We start from the raw sequence: 24,711 nt of genomic DNA on the forward strand, positions 1-24,711 counted from the left end.
CCTGTGCTCTTAACTTTATCATGTCATTTTTCCATTTAAAATTTCCACTGGCTTTGTATTATATTTGGAATAATATCCAGACTACTTCTTGTAGGGCTATAAAGATTGATTCCTTTCTGTTTCTCTGAGCTCACTGCTTTTTATTGCTCACTATGTTTCAGGTTTTTCTAGCTTTCTCAGCTTTCCTTTTCATACATGAAAGTCCCCTTTGCTGCTTTTGTACCTTTGTATAGCTGTTCCTTTGCCGTCTCCCAATGCCACTTGTATAACCGAATCTTCCCTATCATTTAGCTAAGTCTGAACTCAGATATCAGCTTCCCAGAAAGGCCTTTGCTTAAGAAAGACCTAGATAAAATACAGAACTCTCTCCCACTTCCAAAAGGGTCAACCTCAATCACTTACCTAATTGTATTTCTTTTCTTTATAGTGCTTACCAGCACCCAAAATTTGTCTTGTTTATTTATCCTTTTATTATTTCTCTTCCCCCACTAGAATGTAAGCTCCATGAGATAAAGGGCCTTAAATATCTTGTTGACCACTGAATCCCCAAGCACCAAGCATAATGCCTGGTATATCATAAATATCAGATGACTGGTGAATGGAAGAAAGAATGTTAATGTAAGGCACTGTGTTTCTAATCTTTATTTTGTAGGATCAGGCTCTTTTAAATTGTAAATTCAGTGAGATATATTAGATATGTTTGCACAGAGCAAAGCTACATCTAATAAACATTTTATATTGCAAATTGCTTTTAACAGAGGTTCATGGCCAAGCAAAGAAAGGAAAAGGAGCAGAATGAGGCTGAAGAAAGAAGCTCTAGGTGATTGGGGGAAAGGGGAAGGACTTCATTAGAAATTCGTTTAGGGTCCAGTTGATTTGTGTATTTTTGTTATCATTAATTTGTAATTTTTGTTTCAGAAGCAAATATTCATGTTGTACAAATTTCTGATTGCCCTTGATGTGGAGAGACTGATGGGGAAAGTATGATGGGTTTGATTTTTATATCAAATCATCAGGCATGGAGAAATATCTTTTAGAAGTGTTAAAATAAATGTTCCTACTGTATATTTAAAATACTATCTTGTGTTTGTGGCTGATTTATTAAAGACTTGCTTGCCTCTGATTTCAAACAGAAGACCGCTGTGACTTAGGATGTTTGGGGATTCTTCATGTATTACTGGAGGTCATAGCATAACAGGGTTTCACTTTGCTTCAACCATTCATATACAGGTCAAAGATTTCTTAAAACTCCCATTTTTTTCTGGATAAAATTAGGTTACAGTAAGTTTGACCCAGGTAAGTTTAAGTAAAATTGCAGCTTTTAATGTGTTAGGAAGATCCTTTTTTCTGCTTGTAGTAACATCTGTTTCTGCCAAGACCTATTTAAGGTAGCTTCTGGCAGGTCATTTAGTATTAGCTTGAAACTACAAAGACAAAGCAGCCTGTATTTCTGTGGACTATAATATAGTTGCTTTTTAAACCATTTGAATTTGTACTTAATGTTTGTAAGGAGTTGTAAGGGTGCAAAAAAAACCTTCGGTGGATTGTTAGGTGCCAGACCTAAGCCCTGCACTGTAAACTTTTAGATTAGGCATAGGCCTACTGACTTTAAATTGCTTTAATATCAGATTTTGCAGCTTTTCCAAGATTAGAGTACACCAGTTAATCAGAGAGAATGAATGGAAGAAAATGAAAAACCACATCTTTGGTTTTATTTATTTATTTTTGAGAGAGCACAAGGAGGGGAGGGAGCGAGAGAAACAGATTGGATCTTAAGCAGGCTCCACACTGAGCGCAGAGCCCAGTGCAGGCTCAATCCCATGACCCTTTGATCATGACCTGAGCTGAAATCCAGTTGCCCCAAAACTACTACTTTTTTTGAATCTCTTAACTCCCATCACATTACATTACCCCATAGTGAGCATGGATAAAGAACAAAAAGCAGCAACTTTTTGTTGCCCATGAAATTCATTCCACACTCAATTCAGGCTTAGGCATAGCTTGAGCAAAATGACAAACCATTCCTACATGCCATAGACTAATGAATGGAGGAAGGGAGAGGGATAGTTTATGAATGCTCTCTATCTATTGTAAATTAAACCTGATCAGTGAGTGAAGTAATGAGAGAGAGAAGAGCTATTAAAAGGTTGAGGAATAAGGTGCCAGTAAGCTAAAGCAGCATAGTAAGACTAAATAAAAGTCTTAATTTTTTCCTTTGGCCGCTTATGAAGCTTTGAAACCAGAGACAGTATGAGCTTTAGTCTGAATCAACTTTGGAATTAAAAAAATATATATCTTTTATTTTTTGAGAGAGAAAGACCAAGTATGAGCAAGGGAGCGGCAGAGAGAGGATGAAAAACAGACTCCGAAGCAGGCTCTGGGCTGTCAGCACAGAGACCAACTCGGGGCTTGATGTCACAAACCCTGTGACCTGAGCGGAAGTCAGACGCTTAACCAGCTGAGCCACCCAGGCACCCCTCAGATTTGGAATTTAATCTTAAAAATTTAAGTGTAAAATTCTTACTTCTTTCAAATTAGTTATCTGGAAATTGGGATTCTAAATTAGAATAAATGAAACTGCTAAAACATAAAAGTGGTAGGAGTGATTTTTGTTTCATCCTAGTGACAGGTCTTGATGGTTAGCTATATACTTAGTAAATCATGTTCCTATCTGCTGCTTATTGTAATTAAGACTAGGAATTTTTATCATAGGGCTCCAAATACAAATGATTTTTATGTTTTTCTAAAAATAAAGACTCTTTGCATATAATTTTAGAATTGTTCTACACTTTTTTCAGAAAACCTTTAAATACCTCTCTCCTTTATTCACACTACACTATATCATATACATAGCAGGTTTTTTTTATGTTTTTATTTATTTTTCAGAGAGAGAGAGAGAGAGAGAGACAGCATGAGCAGGGGAGGGTCAGAGAGAGAAGGAGTCACAGGATCTGAAGCAGGCTCCAGGCTCTGAGCTAGCTGTCAGCACAGAGCCCGATGCAGGGCTCGAACCCACAAACTGCGAGATCATGACCTGAGCCGAAGTTGGACGCTTAACCCACTGAGCCACCCAGGTGGCCCTATTTCATCATCTAGACACCAAAGCAATAAAAGATTGCATTCAACACCACCTCTAATAAACATTTTTAGATTTTATTACCCTTTCTGGCATAGAATGCTGTGGAAGTTTTTTGCCTCTCCCAAACTGTTCCTTTTGAATTTTTTTTAAGAAAAAGATGAGAGACAAGTTTTTAAGACCTAAAATGTTTCTTTTAATACTGTTTGGTTGTGGAAAGTACCAAGCATATTGAACAGAATAGGATAATTTACCCATATTTACTAATTATGTAGTTTCAGTAATTATGAACTCAAAGCTAAATATATGTATCTCCACTCTTAACCTCTCTTGTATTTTAAGGTAAACCTCAGCATGTCATTTTACCCATACATATTTCATTATGTGTTTCTTATTCCTTATTTAAATCCAGTTCACATTTTTAAATATTTCATAAATGATTTTAATTTTATTATACTGTGTTTGACTCAAGATCCAAATAAAGCCCATACCCATACTAGCTTGATAGGTCTTTTTTCTTTAATGTACGTATGTTTATTTTTGAGAGAGAGTGAACACAAGCGGAGGAGGGATACAGAGAGAGGAAAGGAGAGAAGGAAGGAGGGAGGGAGACACAGAATCCAAAGCAGGCTCCAGGCCTCCAGCTGACAGGATAGAGCCTGAAGTAGGGCTTGAACTCAGAAACTGTGAGATCATGAGCCAAAGTTAGATGCTTAACCGAATGAGCACTTGGGTACCCCTAATAATTTTAAAATTGAGTTTGTAAGTTTCTGCGTTTTAAAATTTCTTTTTATTTATTTATTTATATTTTACAAAATAATCTGATGGGTTGGAAATTGGAGGTGGGGGCAAGAAGGAAAGAAAAAATAAGCTGATTCATTACATAGTTTAAGAAACCCTACTGAAGTGTCCCTCACAGTTTAGATTTTGTTGATTACAACCCTGTAGTGCAATTTTAGTACTTTCTTCTATCCTATGATGTCTTTTGAATTTGTGGTTGAATATAGAAACATCAGAATTTGGTTCTTTTGCTTTTTGTCAAGACTGCTTTTAGTGATATAGTCTTCCTGATCAGGAGACAAAAAATATCTGTTTTCTTTGGGATTTTAGTAACAGGTGATGCTTTATATATTTTACTCATTGTGGGTTGCTGAATGGTGATATTTTAATTGTGTATTTCTTGTATAATATGGAACACCCTTCTGAAACGAGAAACTTCTCTCATTGTTTTTAGTTACTTGGTGGTATAGTTTGTTTAAAAAAGGCATTATGGGGGTTGGGGGCGCTTAGGTGGCTTATAAGTTCTAACCTCGTGTCAGCTTGGGATTCTCTCTCTCCCTCTCCCCCCCCCCCCTCTGCTCTTGCTCGCTCGCTCTCTCTCTCTCTCTCTCTCTCTCTCTCTCTCTCTCTCTCGAAATAAGAAAAAAAGGAAAGGCATGACCGGGGAACCTGAGTGGCTCAGTTGCTTAAGTGTCCAACTCTAGATCTCAGCTCAGGTCATGAACTCAGGGTCGTGATTTCAAACATGATAAATATTTGATGCTTTTCCTTAATCATGTTTTCAAAATGAGTTGCTAGCACCCACCAACTATGGTATATTATTTTTTAAGTATTGAGCTCCTGAATTTTAACATATTGGATGTTGCGGACCTTTGCAGTAGTAGTCTTATTGATGCTCAAATAGACTTTGGGCCTTTTTGATATGACTCCTCATTCCTCTTAACATGACACTAATGTTCATAGGTTCCTTGCTCTACATTTATAGATACATTGCAGTCTCACCTTGTATACTTTCTGCCCCAGACTTGAAGGAGTAGTGGCTCCTTAGGATAGTCATTGTTTCTGTTATGGTTGTTGCTTTTCAGTGGACAGAACATGGAAATACATGTTTTGCTTTTATGATAAAATGCATCATTATTATACTCTTCTGGCTCAAATTCAGGACTTTTAAGTTTCTATGTATCTTTTTTTTTTCCCTTGAGAGCACACACATAAGCAGGGGAGGCGCCGAGGGAAAGAGAATCTTAAGCAGGCATCCATGCCCAGTGCAGAGCCTGACCCAAGGCTGGCTGGCTGGCAGGATAGCGCTGGATGGATGGGTGAATAGTAGGGGAAAAAAGCTAAAAGTCATCTAACACCCTAACTGCAGTGATTCTTCCCCCTGTGGGAGTGATAAAATGCATTTTCTTTTCTTCTTTTCTTATTTTTTAAAAGAGAGAGAAAGGGAGGGAGAAGGGCAGTAGGGAGAGGAGGAGGGAAAGAATCTTAAGCAGGATTTATGCTCAGTGCAGAGCCTGATGCGGGACTTGAGCCTGTAGCCCTGGGATCATGACCTGAACCAAAGTCAAGAGTTGGATGCTCAACTGACTGAACCACCCAAGTGCCTCATCTTTTCTATCTTAAATCTAGATTTATTTGTCTTAATGTAAGGCAATGTCTTCCCTGCTGTTAATTTTGTAATATGTTTTTTATATATGGAAGCAGGTTATATCTATGGGATAATGTTTTTAATAACTATGTCTTTATAATGATTGTTGAGCTCTAAGGAGAACTAACGACAACAACAATAGAGGTTAAAGGGAGAGGAGAGCCGGGAAATACTGAATCCTTTGTAAACCTAGGAGAAGGAAATTTGCCAGATGCTGAACTATAGGTCACAAAACTTGATGGACATAAATAAGTAACAGTTAAGTTCCATGAGCTGAAGGAAAGTGTACCTTCTGATAAAACTTTAGGATCTTTTTTTTTTTTTATATAAGGGGAAGTTTTTATAAGAAGACCTCTAAAGACTTAAAAAGAAAGGAGGGGAAAAGGGTCACCTCTTCTATGCCACAGAGCGATAAAAAAAAGAAGAGTAAGGTGCTATGATTGACTCCCTACTGCTTTATTCTACTCTGACATCTGATAAATCATCAGTAACACATTACAGGCTTATTAGATGGTGAACTTAAGTGTATATATGTATATAAGCCATGTTCATGTTCAAGACTTACATGAGAAGATGAACATAAAAAGTAACTTGACAACATTACCTATGTTAAATACTGAGTAGTATAGATATCAGAAGTTAATATATGGAGAAGTAAAATAAATGACAATTAAAGGAGGGAATTGGAGACTAAGAATTATACTGATGTAAGAACTTATTTCTAAAGTGGTATAATAACTCAAGATAGACTATAATTAGTTAAGGATCTCTACCATTTAAAAAACGCAAATTGAGGAGTGCCTGGCTGACTTAGTCAGTGGAACATACAACTCTTGATATCAGGGTGGTGAGTTCAAGCCCCATACTGGGTGTGGAGACTACTTTAAAAGAAAAAAAATTTTTAATGAAAATTGATACGGTTGAAAAGTCACGAGAGGAGCTAAAATAGATGAAAGGGAGAATAAAGGATTGATGAGACAAATAGGAAACTTGTGCCCAACCATATCAGTAAATTTATTAAGTGTCAGTAGACTATACATCCCAATTAAATTGAAGTGTTTGATACTTCAGGCATGAACTTGGAGTTAATTGGTTAGCACATCCTCTCGGCCAGCATCTTTGCATTCTACTTGGGCCCTAAACCTTGGAGATGAAGGATTTGCTTTTCTTAAACTTAAGTTTCTTATCAAAAAATTAGATACATAACCTGTGAGGAAACAACTCCAGTTACTGTAGATATATAAAAATTTTGTGTGTAGTAAAGAATTTTCACTTACATAAGGTGAGTTCATTTCTCAAACTAGACATTGGAACTGGAGTCGGGATTGGAAAAAAGTACACAGCAGTGTGTGCTGGTAGCTTTTTAATTCTCATAACCTAGTAGAAGGTGAAAATATGAATCCTATTTATGTGCCAGACCGTGTCCTTCATGTTTTTGTAGCATCCTCATTTAATCCTCAAAATAATTCTAGGAAATAGCTTCTATTTTTTTTTAAATTTTTTAAAATGTTTTATTTATTTTTGATACAGAGAGAGACGGAGCATGAGAGGCAGAGGGGCAGAGAGAGGAGACACAGAACCGGAAGCAGGCTCCAGGCTCTGAGCTGGCTGTCAGCACAAAGCCTGACGCGGGGCTCGAACCCACGAATGTGAGATCTGACCTGAGCTGAAGTCGGAGGCTTAACCGACTGAGCCACCCAGGTGCCCCAATAGATGCTATTTTATAAATAAAATTCCCATTTTATATATGAGGCAGCAAAATTAAAGAGATGGTCACTTGGTCAGGGTCACATAACTAGTAAGTGGTAGCACTGGAACTGGAAACCAGTGAATATTACCCCAGACCCAAGCTCATTTTACCTTCCTCCCCGACCCCAGCATTCTGGTCATCTTGGGAGCGGGTGGGGGACCCTAGGGGGTCACAGGGAAGAGAAGTTCATTGATAAACGTAGCAATGTAGCTGAATTTGCAGGACTAGGAATCAGAGAAGGAGGAAAGATGGCTTTTCTTGAATGGATGTGGAATACTTTGTTTCAGTTACCAGCAAAACACACTAATGGATAAGGTAAGAAAACCCTGGTAGCTCACTGGTAGAAGTGCTCTCCAGTCTCCAGTAGGATGGTGTATTTTATCACTAATACTGTTTAGAATTGCCCATAGCAAATGGCAATGATAAAAAGAAGATGTAGTCAGTTCTGCTATTTTTAAGTTCTCTACAGACTGCATCCCTTATTTGCTTGTATGGAATAGACTATCTATTGATGTGCCTTTAGTACAGCCCTGTTTTACAGCAGCTGGAGATTTCTGAGCCTATCCTGACTTATCCAGGTGGTCACGAAGGGCACTTGGGGTTTGCTTGTGCCTTTTTGTAAAGACTGGCCAGAGGCTTGGGTGGAAATGTAACTAAGGCACTACCTCTCATGAAGCAGTGAGCAAGGCCCCGTGGTTTGTGTAAGCCTGCGAGTTGATCTTAGTCTGTATTAAGGATAAGAGAAATGATGCTTAGTCTCCTACAGTTACCTACAGGGACTGGCTGGAAGCTGGACTCAAGTGTTACCTGCCCTGTGGTGGCCCTGGAGTCTGGGACTTCCTCATTTTCAGTCCTCCAACTCTTCTAGACCTATTAACTACCACCTCCTTGAGATAGCCCACCATTTTGAGCTGCCCCAGCCAAGGAAGGATAGGATCAAGAGACTTCAGGGAGATTGCAAAGGTGAGGTTCTAACTTGGGCAATGAGGTACAGTTACAGAAATGACCCCATATTTTGCTCTGAGCTGTTGGGTCTTGCTAAGTGAGACCCAGCCAGGTTTTCTTCTCAAAAATAATTCCATGTACCTTGCCAGGGTGATTTTCTAGTTGGGGCCAGGAGAAATTTGCCCAGCACTCTTGAGAAAGTAAGAGTCTTCCTTTGTAGAAACACAAAAGCCCTATTTCTAATTTTTGGTAGTCCTGAGCCCTGGCTGCCATCCTGCCACAATAGGGGTCTTCAGGCTTTGAGGGAGGTACATATGCCACAGCCAGTGAAGCAGAGGAAGAGGACATACCTGGGCCCAGAATGACCTCCTTAACACTACTTGTTCAGTGAACACAGAGCCACCCATTTTCGTGTTTTTAAGTCATTTTTTCAGGGTTTCTCTTGAGTTTATATGACTTTTGGTGTTGAGTTAGGGAATTTGAACTTTAATACATGGTCAGAAAATTTGAAGAGGTTTTTGAGATGAAATCTCCTGTTTAAAGTCACATTTATACACACCATCTACTTTAGTGCTGATGGAACAGAATGGTTTAATTTCCTTTTTTTATGTAATGTAATATTGCTGCTTTTCTTACCCATTTATGGCATTTTCCCTTCCAAGAGAAAAGTTATCAACTCAGAGTCTTTTAGGTTAGAAACTTTTAGATATTTTCTGTTGGCCAAACCAGATTCACTCTCCATTCTTCCATCCTGCTCTCTGTCCCAAGAGGCTAACCCATGCACACCCGATCCTCCTGACTTCTGACTGGATCTGAAGCAGAGCAGGAGGTTGAACAGAGGAAGTGAGGTCAATGTATTTCTCCTGGTTCCCTGCAGGATCACCTCATTCTTGCTTTATTCTTCAACCGAAGATTAATAGTTACATCAAGGTCACATTCTTTATAGGATTCTCCTTCTGGTTCCAGTAACTAATAACTGGTGTTTCTAGTCCTTGTGTGCTGAAGTACCTGTTGTGGTTCTACAGCCTGTCCACACCTTTATAAATAGTCCCTTTATTAAGTGTACCTTGGGTTACCTTTCAGCATGCCATCGATTTCTTATTGGGACCCTGATTGTTAGAATAATTGGTACTCACCTTTAAAACTACACTAACATTAATTAGCAATAATCGCGCCTCAGATAAACCTCATTGGCTACGATACTGCCACTGCACAAAGCTACACTAACATTAATTAAAAAATAAAAAATAAAAGACCGGTTCTATTAATAACATAAATTAGACTTTAAAGCAAAGTATTACTAGAGACAATAAGGGACAATACATGATGATAAAAGGTTCAATCCATCAAGAAGATACGGCAGTGTATGCATTAATGTGAATTAATTAATATGTATTAATGTGTATGCATTAAATCACAAAGCTGCAAAATACATGAAGCAAAAACTGATAGAGCTAAAAGGAGAAATAGACAAATCCAGTTATAGCTGAGAACTCCTGACTCCCCACTGTCACCAACTGATAGAGCTGCTAGAGGAAATCAGCAAGGATATAGAAGAACTGAATACTATTGCATAAACAGGATCAAGCTGACATTTCTAGAATATCAAGCAACAGTAGAATACACATTCTTTTCAAGTACACACTGAAACATAAATGAACATAGGCCATAATCTGGGCTTTAAAACAAATATTGACACATTTAAAAGAACTTCAGTCATACAGAGTATGTTCTTTGACGATAATGGAATCAAGCTGGAAATCAATAATAGAATGCTGAGAAAAAACATTTGGAAAGCAAACAACACAAAACATTAAAATCTTTGGGACATAGCTGATTAAGTACTGGGGAAATTTATAGCACTGAGTGCTTACATTCTAAAGAAATAATAAGTTCATAGCTCAAGAAACAGAAAAATAAACCCAAAGCAATCAAGGAAATAAAGAGCAGAAATCAATGAAGTTAAAAAGAGGGAAATGAGGGGAAAGTTACGTTTCTCAAAAACAAAACACTGATAAACCTCTAGCAAGATTAACAGAAGACAAACTAATACCAGGAATTAAATGATATCGCCGCAGATCCTGCGACCATTAAAAGAATACTATGAATAACAGTTCTCAAATTCAGCTTTGATAAATGGACAAAGTTCCTGAAAAATCACAAATGATTAAAACTACACCAAGATGAAGTAGAGTATCTGAATAATTCTAAATTGAATTTGTAACAAAAACAATCTCTTAAAATAGAAGAGCCAATATTTCCCAACTAATTTTATGAATGATTATTCCAGATATGTAAGGCTGGTTCAGTATTGGAAAATTAGTCAGTGTCCTTTACCATGTTAAGAGACTAAAGAAGGAAAAAACTATCAGTTGATTCAACACGTAATCATGGTAAATGTTCGTACACTAAAAGAGGGCAACTTCCTCAATCTCATAAAGAGGATTTACCAAAAAAAAAAAAAAAGAAGAAAAAAGCTATAGCATCATACTTAATGTTGAAAGACCAAATAAATGCTTTCCCCTCAGACAGAACAATGAAGGGATGTCCATTCTTGCCATTGCTGTTCAACACGGTATTGCAAATTCTAGCCTCTGAGAGAAAAAGAAGGTACACAGATTGGAAAGAAGAAATAAAACTGTTATATGGAGTTGATGTCATTGTCTACATAGAAAACTCCAAGGAATCTATAACAAAAAGGCTCCTAGAACTAACAAATGAGTTTGTAAGATTAACATAAAAGTTAAATATATTTGGGGCCACCTGGGTGGCTCAGTCGATTAAGCATCTGACTTCAGCTCAGGTCATGATCTTGCTGTTCCTGAGTTCAAGCTCTGCATTGGGTTCTGTGCTGACAGCACAGAGCCTGGACCCTGTTTCAGATTCTGTCTCCTTGGCTCTCTGTCCCTCCCCCACTTGCACTCTGTCTCAAAATTAATATTTTAAAATTAAAAAATAAAGTTAATGATATTTTCTATATACTGATAATGAATAAGCAAAATTAAACAATTTTAAATGCAATGCCATTTACAATTACTCCAAAGAACATGTATTGGGTTTGGGTAGTGAAAATTATAAAATGTTGATGGAGAAATTAAGGGAGGCCTAAATAAGTGGATTTATATGCTCATAGAATGAAAAATCCAACATAGTAAAGATGTTAAATCTATGGGATGCCTGCCTGGGTGGCTCAGTTGGTAAACGTCCAACTCTTGATTTCCGACTCACCAGTCATGAGATCCAGCCTTGCATAGGGTTCCGGGCTCTGCGCTGGGCATGGAGCCTGCTTAAGATTTTCTTTCTCCCTCTCTCTCTGCCCTTCCCCTGCTCACACTCGTTCCTCCTCTCAAAAAATTTTTAAGTAAAAAAGATATTAATTCTCCACTAAATAGTTCTATACATTTTATGCAATTCTGTCAAAATTTCAGCAGTATTTTTATAGACCTAGACAAACTTTTTCCAAAGTTTATATTGGAAAGGAAAAGCCCTAGAATAGCCAAAACAAAAGAATGAAGTGAGAGGAATCAGTTTCCAACATTAGGGCTTGCTGCATAGGTATAGTGATCAAGAAAGTACAGTACTAGCAGAGAGGAAGGCACACAGATGAATGGAACAAACCTGGGAATAGGTGCACACAAATACACCCAAGTAATTGTTTACAAAGAAGCAAAGGAAGCAGTGGAAGAGGAGTAGCCTGTTCAGAGCACCATCAGTACATTCATTAGAAAAAATGACCTTCAACTTAAACTTTATACATTATTTTAAAAACTCAAAAGGGATCATGGATTTAAATGTAAAACTTACATGAAACATAGAATAAAACTTTCAGAAAAGAGCATAAGGAACAATCTTTGAAATCTAGCACTTGGCAAAAATTAATTGGCTTGACACCAAAAGTACAATCCCCAAGAGGAGAAAGGATGGATAAAATGCAAAGTGAAAACTTGCTCTGCAAAAGACCTAGTTAAAAGGATGGAATTCTAGACTAGCAGAAAATATTTACAAATCACATATCCAAAAAAGGCCTTATACCTAGAATATATAAAGAAGTCTCAGAAACCTTAAAAATCCAGTTAGAAAAGCAGAAGACCAGACTATAACAAAGAGGACTTACAGATCACAAACACATTAAAAGATGATTTACATCATTAGCTGTTGGAGAAATGTAAATTAAAATCACAACGAGATATCTATTATTAACACAATGATTAGATGGCTAAAATGAAAAATAGTGATAATACCAAATGCTGGCAAGAGTTCAAAGAAATGGAATTGCCCACACATTGCTGATGGGAGTGTAAAACACAGCAACTCTGGAAAACTGACAGATTTTTTCAAAACTAAAAATGGATTTACCATATGACCTAGCACTTGGACTCTTGGGCATTTATCCCAGAAAAATGAAGACTTATTTTTACACAAGAACTATGTGAATATTCATAGCAACTTTATAATAGTCCTAAAGTGGAAACTGCCTGAATTTTCTTCAATGGGTGAATAGTTAAACTGTGGCACATCCATACTATGAAATACTATTCAACAATAAACTATTCATACAATAACTTGGATGAACCTTGAAGAAATTGTGCTAAATGAAAAAAGCCAGTCTCAAAAAATATGCACTGCTTTGTCCTCACTAGGAATATACATATGTACATGATTCCATTTACATAACATTCGTGAAATAACAATTATAAAGATGGAGAACAGATTAGTTATTGACAGATTGAGAATGGGAGAGAATATGGATGTAACTATAAAGGGGTTATTAACAGGACAGAATATTGTGATAGCACAATTATTATGGTGTTTATGCAAGGCTATCCATAACACAACTGCGTAGTGTATATATATAAATAAATGCAGTTATAACTGGTGAAACCTAAGAAGCTTTATGGGTTGGACCAATACCATTTGTTGATTTTAGTATAGTTCTATAGTTGTTTATTAACATGGAAGAATTAGGGGAAAGGTACATGGGACTTCCCTGTAGATTCTTTGCAACTTCCTGTGGATCTATAACTGTTTCAAAATCAATAGTTTTAAAAATTGGATTCTGGGGTTGCATTGATCATATATTCAAGGAGTATATGGATAACCTCTTTGCCATGGGTAAATAGGACAGAGTGATATATGGTGTGCAATGTCACCACAATTATTCAAATTATTATCAGTAGCATCAATGAAAGTACAAGGTGCAGGGAGAGGGCAGGCATTGGAAGACCAAGTATCTGTACCACTTAAATGACAATAGTGATTTATAAAGACTAGTCACTTGGTTCTTATGGCCCAGGGCAGCATATTTAGGTAAAAAGAAGGTTATGAACATGTGATTAGAACCAGAAAGCCTCTAAGACAGCTTTGAAGGAGTTCTTCATCTCGCGTCACAGGGCAGGTAAGGGCGAGGAGCCCCTGATATGATACATCCCCCGTGGGTACCTGCTAGCCACCTGGTAGCTCATTAACTGTATTCAACTCCTCCCATCATGGAGGGTACAGTGCTTTGTCCTCACTAGGAATATACACATGTTTCAGGTATGGATTTGCCTTCTGTGAGCTCAGGGCTTCTAACTACCACATTTGTGGACATATGGGTAGACTTAATCATCATGGAATAACTCCCAAGGTAACTTTGACAAGGAGATATACTTTTTGGTAGATGAATATGTGTACCATGGGCTCATGCCCACAGACTTCCCAAGTTTTACCATGTGCTCTACCCAGAAGCAGCTGGCTTGATAGTTAGAATGACCTAAGACTCGTTATGACACAAATTGGGGACAACATCTTGGGAAGTGTGGGTGTTATCCAACAAATGCTTTATATACCTGAGGCAGAGGCCAGTATGTGGAACCATCTCGCCCATGGTTGAAATGCGTGGGTTTGGAAATGAAGGAGTAGAGGTGGGAGTGCTCCCCCTATTAAACCTACTAACCCACTTGAAGGATTTCTACCTATCAGTAAAATCCAAGATTGTTATTTCTCTATGACCTTGGCCTCAATCTTTTTGGGAGTCCCAAGTATCCAAAAGAAGAATGCATACACAAGACATAGGGCATGATTCTAATGAATTGGAAGCGAAGACCACCCTTTCACCTTTTGGGTTTACTCATGCCACTAGACCACAGGAAGGGAGAGAGTTTGTTGTACCTGACAGAATGATTGGTCTTGTTTACCAGAGGGAAATTGAGTTGCTGTTACACAGTGAGAGCAAGAAGGACTTTGGAACCTAGCAGATTCATGGCCCAATAATTCTGGTCAAAGGAAAACTGTAGCAATCTGATCATGATAAGACCAGGAAGGACTCAAATTTTACCAGCCTTCAGAGATTAAGAGGAAAATTGAATGAGTATTGGAAACTCAACTATGATTATCAACATAGGCTTTGTTATCAAATACAAAGATGGAGACTATAGCAACCATGTTATATGATTTATTTTTCAAATCTTTTTTCCCACCATTATCTTATATGATGGGTGTAACAAACTTAGGATGCTCTGACAAATACCCAATTCTTTTTTTTTAATTTTTATTTTGGGGAGACAGAGGCAGCACAAGCAGGGGAGGGTCAGAGAGAGGGAGGTACAGAATCTGAAGACAGGCTCCAGGCTCTGAGCTACCTGTCAGCACAGAGCCAAACGCAGGGCACAAACCACAAGATCATGACCTAAGCCGAAGCCAGACGCTTAACCAACTGAGCCAACCAGGCGCTCCAACAAATACCCAATTCTAAAATCACTAAGAGGCTTGAATATGAGTAAAGATTGACCTCAGAGCCTCGGCTTGAAGGGGATCACCTTGGAATTGATAGTGTTCTCAAATGTTAGGGGTGTCAGTAGGATCTGATTTCTGGACCAGTCACTGAACAATGGGCAGGAGAGAAGAGCAGCTATGAAGTATGTGTAGAGCAGCTATGAAGTATGCGTAGGAAATAGCATGCTTTGTCCTATTGTCTTAGCAGGACCTTTGGCTCAGACCTGTTTTTCTCAAGCCAAACGTGAAAAACCTCGAGGTCTTCCTCAGCTGACTCTATTAAAAAAAAAAAAAAAAAAAGCTTTGAGTAATGGTGAGTATTTGCCAGGGTCAAAGAATTAAGTGGGTGCCCTGGGTTTGGGGGAGCTTGGTTAAATCAGCATGTTGTAGAAAGGCAGAGCCCTATAGAAATGACAAGGTTTGGGCCTTGAAAACCGGTCATCACCCTGGCCAGCATCCATCCCCAAGCATACCTTCTGCACCTGCTTCCCCAACCAGTTCTTTTCTTGTTGGTCAGGATTGGGTTCTGTGTAGCAGGTCCCTTCTTAGTTCATCTGGGAGATGGAATTGTCCCTAAGAGAAGTCAGGACATTACCAGATACATATCTTTGAATTAGTGTAACTTCCCTAAATGTTCAGAGTGGAAATCTCTCCTTACCACCTGAGCTTCTCCCTATACAAGAGTCATCCTCTCCATGAATCTCTCCTCTCTAATTCCATCTAGAGCCATTCTTGCGTGTATCTTGCCGAGGATTTCCACGCAGGGGTACGTCTTCTTGATCTGCAGGACTCTCTCTCCCCATCTGGTATTTATGTGTCTTTGAACAAAGAGCATCTTACATCACTTTGTTGGGTTTATGTAAATACCTCTGCTGTTAAAACTTCAAATGCTTCTGCTATGGTCTGAATGCTTGTGTTCCCCAAAATTCATATGTTGAAATCCTAACCCCTAAAGATAATAGGGATTAGTAGGTGGGGCCTTTGGGAGGTAGTTAGTTCATGGGTATGAAACCCTTGTGAATGGGATTAGTGCCTAAAAAAGAGGCCCCAGGGAGATTCCTAGCCCTCTTCCTTCATGTGAAAGTGCAATGAGAAGGCTGCAACCTGGAAGAGAGTGCTCTGCCACCCTCATCTCTACTTCCAGCCTCCAGGGCTGTGAGGAAGAAATTTCTGTTGTTTATAAACTATCCAGTTTATAGGATTTTGTTACTGCAGCCTGAATAAACAGACAGCTTACATTTTTATAGATGTCAGAGACCATAAATGTTATTGTGGCTTCATATCTAAAGTTTTATTATATTTTTTAAAGAGTTTTTAAGTAATCTCTACACCCAACATGGGGTTCAAATTCACAACCCTGAGATTAAGTCATATGCTCTATTGACTGAGTCAACCAGGGGCCCCACATTTCTAAAATTTTAATCCTATGAAATACTAGTTACAGATTCCAATAATAGCAACAACTAATATTTATTGAATGCTCATTATGATATAGATATATATAGATATATATAACTGGCTGTTTTGTATATATTATATGTGCCTGGTGCATAATGAGCATTCAATAAATATTAGTTGTTGCTATTATTGGAATCTGTAACTAGTACTTCATATATATATATATATATATATATATATAGAGAGAGAGAGAGAGAGAGAGAGAGAGAGAGAGAGAGAGAGAGATTTTATATATTAATATATAAAGGTATTTATTAGGAGGGATTGGCTTTTCTGATTATGGAAGCTGAGAAGTCCCATCATCTACGTGTCTGTAAGCTGGAGGCTCAGAAAAGCCTGTGGTATAGTAATGGTCCCAACCCAAAGACCTAAGAACTAAAGAAGCCAATGGTGTAAGCCCCAGATGAAGTCCGAAGGCAGGAGAACCAGGAGGGCAATGCCTGAGGACGAGAGAAGATGAATGTCTCAGCCCAAGCAGAGAGCAAATTTGCACTTTTCTTGGCCTATTTTTTTCTATTCTGTCTATTCAGTCCTCAAAGGATTGGAGAATGTCCCCCCAAGATGGTGGGGATGATCTTTACTCAGTCTACTGATTAAAATGCTAATTTCTTATGAAAACAGCCTCAACAGACACACCTAGAAATAATGTTTTACCAGCTATCTTGGTATCCCTCAGCCCAGGCAAGCTGCCACATAAAATTAACCATCACAAGCATTAATTCAATGAGGCAAATATTCTTATAGCACCCATGTTATAGATAAGGAAACCAAGACCCAGGAAGTAAAGTAACTTGCCTAAGACCCATCAACTAGTACATAAAGGGAGCTAAGATTCAAATCCAGGTAGTCTGACTCCAGAGTCATCCTTTTACACTGCTGCAATTGTTCTTTTCCTGTCCTACTGGTTTTACAGTTTTTGTTTTTTTCTGAATATTATCTCCCTCGCCTTCTCCCTCTTCCTAGTGCTCCCTTTTTTCCACTTAAAGCCAATCTCCAAAAAGAGTCTTTTCAGTACTTGTGAAGTGTTCCCCACCTGGATTCAAGAGTGCATTCATCTGGCATATTAGCTTGTGATCCAAAAGCCAAAGCCTTTTCTTTGATATTACCCAGGTTAGTGGTTCCTGGTCTTTAGTCTGCAAAAGAATAATTGGGGAGCTCTTAAAAGCCAGAATCCTAGGCTATTTGCAGAGATTTTGACTCAATAGATCTAGGAGTACAGAGGGAACCAGGTGTCTCCACATATTACAAGAAGATTCTGATACAGGGGACCTTCAGATTGACCACTTTTGAAACATTGACACATGAGATATTCACTTCGCATGGTATCCTTTCTTTCCCCAAAGTCCCAGCTTCAGCCAAGGATGAAACACTGCAAATGCTACCAGTTTGTCACTCTCTTAACTCCTGGAAACGTTCTTTAGGCCTTGTGGTGATATCTTCCCATGATTTAACAGGAATTTTGGGGTATGGAGCTTCAGAAAGCTCTGTGGCCATCTCTGCCCTGAGACACAGAGCAGCAACCGACCCCTCACACTTGATCCCCTTCATCTGCATGAGCTCTGCTTGTGCCCTAACTCTGCATCTTAGCAGGGAACCACCTACCACCAGGACCTGAGTCTTTCCCCTACTGGGGCCTGTGATAGGTTTTTTCACATTTGCTAACAATTAAAACCGTTTTAAAAAGTTTAATTCCTGGGGTACCTGATTGGCCCAGTCGGTTAAGCATCTGGCTTTGGCTCAGGTCATGATCACATGGTTCGTGGGTTCGAGCCCCGTGTCAGGCTCTGTGCTGACAGCTCAGAGCCTGGAGCCTGTCTTCAGAGTCTGTGTCTCCATCTCACTCTGACCCTCCCCTGCTCACGCTTGTGTGCACACTCGCTCTCTCCCGCTCTCTCTCTCAAAAATAAATAAAACATTAAAAATTTTTTTAAAAAGTTTAATTTCCATTCTGCCCATACCCCATGTCTCTGCCTCACTCTCTTTTTCAATCCTTCCCTCCCTCCTTCTCTCCCAATGCAGGCATGCCTATGTGTGTGCATGTGCGTGTGCGTGTGTGTGTGTGTTTGTGTTTAGGCTTTCTTTCATCCAGTTTAGAAATAAATTTAAAAAAAAAAAAGGAAAGAAATAAATTCAAAAGGAGGGCTGTGCACACCAGTGGACCCACTTACATGGGCCCAGACCTGTGTTCTGTGTGCTTCAGCAGACCAGCTGCTCTCTGCTCCAAGGGAGGGCTTTCAGGGAGGAATGTCAGACCATAGGAATCTGACCGACCATCCATTCTGAACAGACTCCTTTCCCCTGTACGAGCAGCCATGCCTGAATAGATAATAATAGTTTCTCTTTATCGAGTGTTCACTAAGTGTATATTATGGTAGATTCTTAGACAAGTCCCTTTCATGGGAGAGTGAAGCCCGCTGAAACTACCATGAGTTTTTCTTCTCAGGGGAAACATAAGATGACCAAAGTGTGACCAAGGTTTGTGGTTCTCAGGAAGCTTTGCAAAGATCTGTATGGCAGAGAACATAGAAATCATGTACATTTTCCAAATTACCTCTTTCATTAAAAATCTGCTGGTTTTTTTCTTTCTTTTTTCTACTGGGAAATAATATCAAACTTGCTCCTTGGTTTTGCAGTGAGGTTGGGGAGATGACCTTCCTTTTCTGCCCCAAAACAGTAAGCAGTAAAAATGTTCTGAATGCCTGCCCTTTTCAACAATGGCCTGATTGCATTGTCAGAGGCTCAGTGTATTAGTTTCCTGTGGCTGCTCTTACCAATTGTCACAAATGTGGTAGTTACAACAACGAATTTATTCTTTCACAGTTCTGGAGGCCAGAAGTCCAAGACCAGAGTGTCTTATTATTTTCCAAGTTTCTCCACTTTTCCACGCTTAGCTCCAGCCACACATAGAGGCTAGCATCTCTCAGTCTTAATTCCAAATTCTTGGGAAGAGAGCATCAGATTGGTTCAATCAGGTTGAATCAGGTCTCTTTCCTTTTGCCAGACGGGTGGTCTCAAAGAATGTAGCTCTTTGAAATACAGAAGACACCCCAAACATATCCTACACGTTGAGGAATAAAGTTGAGGTGCATTCTTACTAACCATTTATTTCTGTACAGAGTGTCCTGTGCATAACAAGTTTGAAGAGAGGGTGCCTGGCTGGCTCAGTCAGTAGAGCACAGAACTCTTGATTTCTGGGTCATGAGTTTGAGCCCCACATTGTGGGAAGAGTTTACTTAAAAAGTTTGAAGAGAATCTTCTGCATGAATAAATAATGTAGAAAAGTTGCAAGGGGGTGGGTGTTTAACCTATAAAGAAAACTGGTTCTTGTCAAATCACTTTAGTCATACCATATTTGCAAGCAGCTAGGTGCTTCTGAGATCCAATTTTAGCTCTGCCTTAGAGCAGGTTCATGTTACTTTATACATCTGAACAGAGCCAAACTGTACTTCTTTAAAAATAGATCCTAATTTGGTCTTCCCTTATACCAACAGGGTCTCTTGCCCTTTTTCCCGATGAAATTAAAGTTTACTCCCTACTTGGTATCCTTCTCTAACACTTGAATCTGGCAAATTCCTGCTACATATAAGGAACCATATAAATGTTGGCTAAATAATGTTGGCTAAATGTTGAAGTCAATTACTTCATCCACACCAAAGGTTTTTTTGTCCAGCAACATATAATGGCCAAGGTTAGCGGCAAGAAACTTGATCTACTCCACTTGCTCTGCAGAATGTTCCTCCTACTTCCTCCCAGCTTTACCTTACTTCTTTCAAACCCACTCTCAGTACCTTGGGTCACCATCATCTCTCACCTTGACCCTCTGCTGGAGCTTCTAACTGATCTCTTTGCCTTTAGTCTGGCGCCTTGCACTTCATTCTTCAAAAAGCAACCAGAGGGAGCATTTGAAAGGTAATTAGATCCTGTCATTCCTCTGGACTTCCTCAGATCCTTGTGGATCTCTTAGCCTCACTTACTTCCTCAACCCGTCTACACCCCGACTCCCAGCCTGCTCTCCAGTCACAGTGCTCTTTCTCCCCCAACTCTCTACAGAGCCTTGACCCACAGCATTCCCTTACTGCTCTCTAGCACACACTTTTTCTCTGCCCCGACCTCAGTCTTGCCCAATGAACTCCTAATTGGCCTTCAGATCTCATCTCAGATACCTCTCATTGTTCCTAGGATACACGAACACCCCCATTTTCTGTCCTTTTACAGATTTGCACTGGTATATGATTGGCTTGATTATTTCATTAAGTGTCAGTTTCCTCCACTGAAGTGGACACTTCTTGAAATCAGGGACTATATTAGTTTTCTCAAACTACCATAACAATATACTGCAATTTATTTTCTCACAGTTCTGGAAGCTAGAAATCCAAGATCAAGTTATTGGTTGGCAAATTTGGTTTCTTCTGAGGTCTTTCTCCTTGGCTTTGAGAGTCGCCTTTTTACTGTATCCTCACGTGGTCTTTCCTCTGTGCACATGCATCCCTGGTGTCTCCATGTCCAAATTTCCTCTTATAAGAATATTTGTCAGGGACATCTGGGTGGCTCAGTCAGTTAAGCATCCAGTTTCAGCTCAGGTCATGATCATGTGGTTCTTGAGTTCGTGCCCCGCATTGGGCTCTGTGCTGACAGCTAGCTCAGAGCCTGAAACCTGCTTCAGATTTTGGGTCTCCCTTTCTCTCTGCCCTTCCCCTGCTCATGCTCTCTCTCTAGCTCTCTCAAAAATAAACATTAAAAAACCACTTGTTCGATTGGATTAGAGCCCACAGACTTGTTTTAATCACCTCTGTAAAGGCCCTACCTCCAAATGGTCACATTCCTAACTGGGGGGTTAGGGCATATGGATTAACATGTAGTTTTACAACATATGGATTTGAATGGGGGGAGGGGGACAAATCAGCCCCTAACAGGAACCAGGCCACTTCTGCTCATCTTTGTGTCCCCATCACCCAGAACAATCTTGGCATGTTGTAAGACTTGATACATGCCTGTTAAATGAATGTTTGAATTTCAGCCTCCCCACCCCCATTTCCCTTTCCTCCCCAACCACATAGTGTGCTAGAGGCAAAGAAAAGAAAGGTGCAGGTTGCTGCAGGAAATGCTTGCTGTCCTGATCTAAAATTATAGGACTTTCAGGGAGTGTTGCTCCCACTAGTACTGCCTGTAGGGCAAAAGGACCCAGCAACTGTTCGGACCCTGGGTGTGTGTGCTACCCCCGTGGGTTGCTGAGAGAGAAGTTTTGCTGACAGGTGCACACCCATCCAAGTGGCCCTCTTTAGAAGGTGAGTCACCCAACTGCTGGGAATGTGGATCTACACAGCTCCCAGAAAGCAGTTTAGCAATAGACTAAGACCTAAAAAAAAGTATGTCCTACAACCCTGTAATTCTAAGGCTGAGAATCCAGTCTAAGGAACTAGCAGAAGGGGCTCAAGTTGGGTTTATATCCCAGTTTTTATATATTAAAAAAAAGTATTTCTCACTGTTATGATAGTGATGTGTAACAATGGGAAAAAGCTTTGTAAATCTAGTCCATTCATATGATACAGAATTCCGTAGGTATTGAAAAAAAATTGTCTATGAAAAATGTATAATGGTGCAAGAAAATGTTACCTGAAAAAGCAGCACACAGAACTGCATGTACATTGATCTCAGAAATACAATAAATACTGTAATTTACACACACACACACGCCCACGCACGCACACACAGAGGAAAAAGCCTCGACTGGTAAATATCCAAATGGTAATATTATTTTTTTCAGACTCAGAGATTTTTTTTTTCTTTCATGCTTTTGTGTTAAAAGTAGCAGAGGTTGCTTTTACAGCCAGAAAAGAGGCGCGGGGAGCAAAAGTTTTAAGGCAGTCAGACCTGGCCGTCAATGAAATTCCTCAGCTCCGGCTTCTTGGTATAGCGTAGTCCCTGCGCCTGCCCCCTAACTGGTCCTCAGAGCTGCGGGCTGACTCCGACCGACCGAGGGTGCTCGAATCCCCGCGTCGGGAGGAGGCGACAGGCTTGGCGAGGCGCGAGGCAGGGGGTGGAAGGTCGGGGGAGGGGCAGAGCCTTTCTCCCATTTGGAGCGAGATCTGGACTGCGCTGGGCGTCCGGAGCCCAGGGCCAGCCCTCCGCCATCGCGGCCGCCGCCCAGTCCGCTCTTCCCCAGCCAGGTGCAAAACGCCTTGTCATTGGGAGAGTCTGCGGCCGGAGCATTGAGTTACAGCTCAGCCGAGCCGGGTAGGGCGGCGGGGGTGGAAGATGAGCAGAAGCCCCAGTTCTCGGAGCGCCCGCTGACAAGCGGAGTAAGCACAACCGGTGCGAGGACCGAGTGTAGCCCACTGGAACAGCCCAGGGCTGGCCTGTTCCTCTGTAAGAGCAGAAGATCTGAGCCGGCAGCCAGCGATCCCAACTGGCCTCCCTCCTACAGCCTTCTTCAGGGAGGAGACCCGCGAGCTGCATCTAGATCCTCCCTGACCTTCTCCACCCTCTCCGCGCCCTGGGCGCACGGGGCCCTTTCTCGCGCCAGTCATGCTGAGAGTCTTCATCCTCTATGCCGAGAACGTCCACACCCCAGACACCGATATCAGCGATGCCTACTGCTCTGCGGTGTTTGCAGGTAGGAGGGGCCTGCATCCTGGCCCAGCGGGGAGCAGGGGGTCGGAGAGGGGGCGCCTCAGACCTCCACCCAGAGGGCACGGGGATGGGAGAGAAGAGACTCCACACCCCAGCCAGACTGACTTTGTTGGAAAGACCCACATCCTCAGGAAGGGGCGACCCAGAGGGAAACTGAGGCAATGAGTGAGGTGACTGAGCAGCGCTCCTCTGGGGCCTGGAAGCTGAGCCGGGGTTGGGGCTAAGGTGGGCCTGGAAGTTGGGGCCAGCACCTCTCCTCTCACTCTTCTGGGTCTCATAGAAGACTCTTCCAGCACTGTACTGCGGAGATCGCCTCCTCTCCACCGAAGGCTGGGTCCCAAGCCTATTTATAGCCCAGCTCTCTTCCTGGACCTGGGCCTGGCTGCCCTCCTAGGCCTCAGCTCTCTATCGCAGGCTGGGCTGGCAGGCAGGCGGCCACTGGGGGCAGAGGCACCACTCACCTGTTCAGGGATCTTACTCTTGCTTTCTGCACAGGATGGGAGAAATTTAACAGCTGGCAGGGCTGACACCAGCACCAGACTCTAGGAACTTGCTCCCTTCCCCTCCCCTTCCACCAGACTGGAGCGTTGGGGAGTGGTATCCAGGGAGTGGAATCTTCACCATTCTTGAACAGAGGAGCTACTCCCCTATCAGATTGGGACTTCCCACAGTAAAGTCTTCCCATAGTTATGACTGCACTTTTCCTCCAGGAAGTGAGAGCTAGGCCCTATCTGCTTCCCTAGAACACCCTCACAGTCAAGCCAGAGCTGTGGTCCACCCCGCTGGGTCTTTGGGTTTGGAGCTATACAGGGGGCAAGGAGGACCAGAGCCAAGAGTGTGAGAGTCCGGCCCCCACCCCCAACCCGGTGGGTTTGTTCTCAGTCTCTATTACTTGTCACTTCCCTTCTCTCCAGAGACCTGGCTTCATCTCAGGCCCCCAGAAACCATAACATCCAACAGACCTCCCTTTTCAGTTTCATGAGCTCCTGGATCTATACCTCTTTGTTCCCAGAGGCCTGATGCTCATGTATACGTGTGCTCCCAGACACATGTACACCCAGGAGTGCATGTGACATCTGCAAAGTTCCACACGGTAGAGCTTCAGAGAGCGAAGGCATGTGTCCACCACAGCACACACAGGTGTGTCAGAACAGGCAGGTGTGCACACACACTCCTGGTTGTGAAATTTGGGGCTTCTCAAGGAAGAGTCACTGAATGGACCTCTGGCCTGGGAAGCAGCCTGGGCCAAGAGGAGGGATAGAGGGGGAGTGGGAGGGGACACTCCAGCTGTGGTTTTTTTGCTAACATGCAAAAAACCTTTTCTCCACCAGTTTCCCACAGTTGCCTCCGGAAATCAACTTTATCCAGGTGTTTCCAGGGGGAAGACAAAGGCATGAATGGGGGGCCTCCACACTTCCTTTGCATCTGTAGCATGGGTCCGGCCAGGCCAGCAGCCTCATGAAGGGCCCAGGGCTCCTAGCTGCACAACTGCAGGGAGCACCCATTATGAATATCCCCCTGGCTGAGGGGAAGGAGGGTACTGTCACCTTGGAGGGAGGGGAAACCCTGTGCGTTGAATAGTGCCTCTTGCTCCAGCACCCCTCCCCTATCACAGCTCCCTAGCCCAAGGGCTGAGCAGGCTTTGCGAATGGCACCCTGTAGAGCTGTCCA

At 41.3% G+C, this 24,711-nt stretch overlaps 2 protein-coding genes and 1 pseudogene across 7 annotated transcripts in view; 2 read left to right on the top strand and 1 right to left on the bottom strand.

The window, feature by feature from the left end:
- The window catches only part of ZNF638 (zinc finger protein 638), a 65,529-nt gene extending 64,450 nt beyond the window's left edge, over positions 1-1,079 (top strand). For 5 of the 6 annotated variants that reach the window (XM_029937569.1, XM_029937571.1, XM_029937574.1 and 2 more), the window contains one exon: positions 759-1,079. In XM_029937569.1, the coding sequence (XP_029793429.1) occupies positions 759-824 (66 nt within the window). In that variant the 3' untranslated portion in view covers positions 825-1,079. The other variant, XM_029937573.1, reaches the window with a different exon arrangement.
- An 8,225-nt stretch (positions 1,080-9,304) lies between these two features.
- Positions 9,305-9,419, bottom strand: LOC115290884 (annotated as a pseudogene).
- A 13,094-nt stretch (positions 9,420-22,513) lies between these two features.
- The window catches only part of DYSF (dysferlin), a 209,043-nt gene continuing 206,845 nt past the window's right edge, over positions 22,514-24,711 (top strand). The window contains exon 1 of the mRNA XM_029938519.1: positions 22,514-23,023. Within this exon, the coding sequence (XP_029794379.1) occupies positions 22,936-23,023 (88 nt within the window). The 5' untranslated portion in view covers positions 22,514-22,935. The remainder of the gene's footprint in view (positions 23,024-24,711) is intronic.

This window comes from Suricata suricatta, chromosome 4 (genome assembly GCF_006229205.1).
Source record: "Suricata suricatta isolate VVHF042 chromosome 4, meerkat_22Aug2017_6uvM2_HiC, whole genome shotgun sequence".
Lineage (NCBI taxonomy): Eukaryota > Metazoa > Chordata > Mammalia > Carnivora > Herpestidae > Suricata > Suricata suricatta.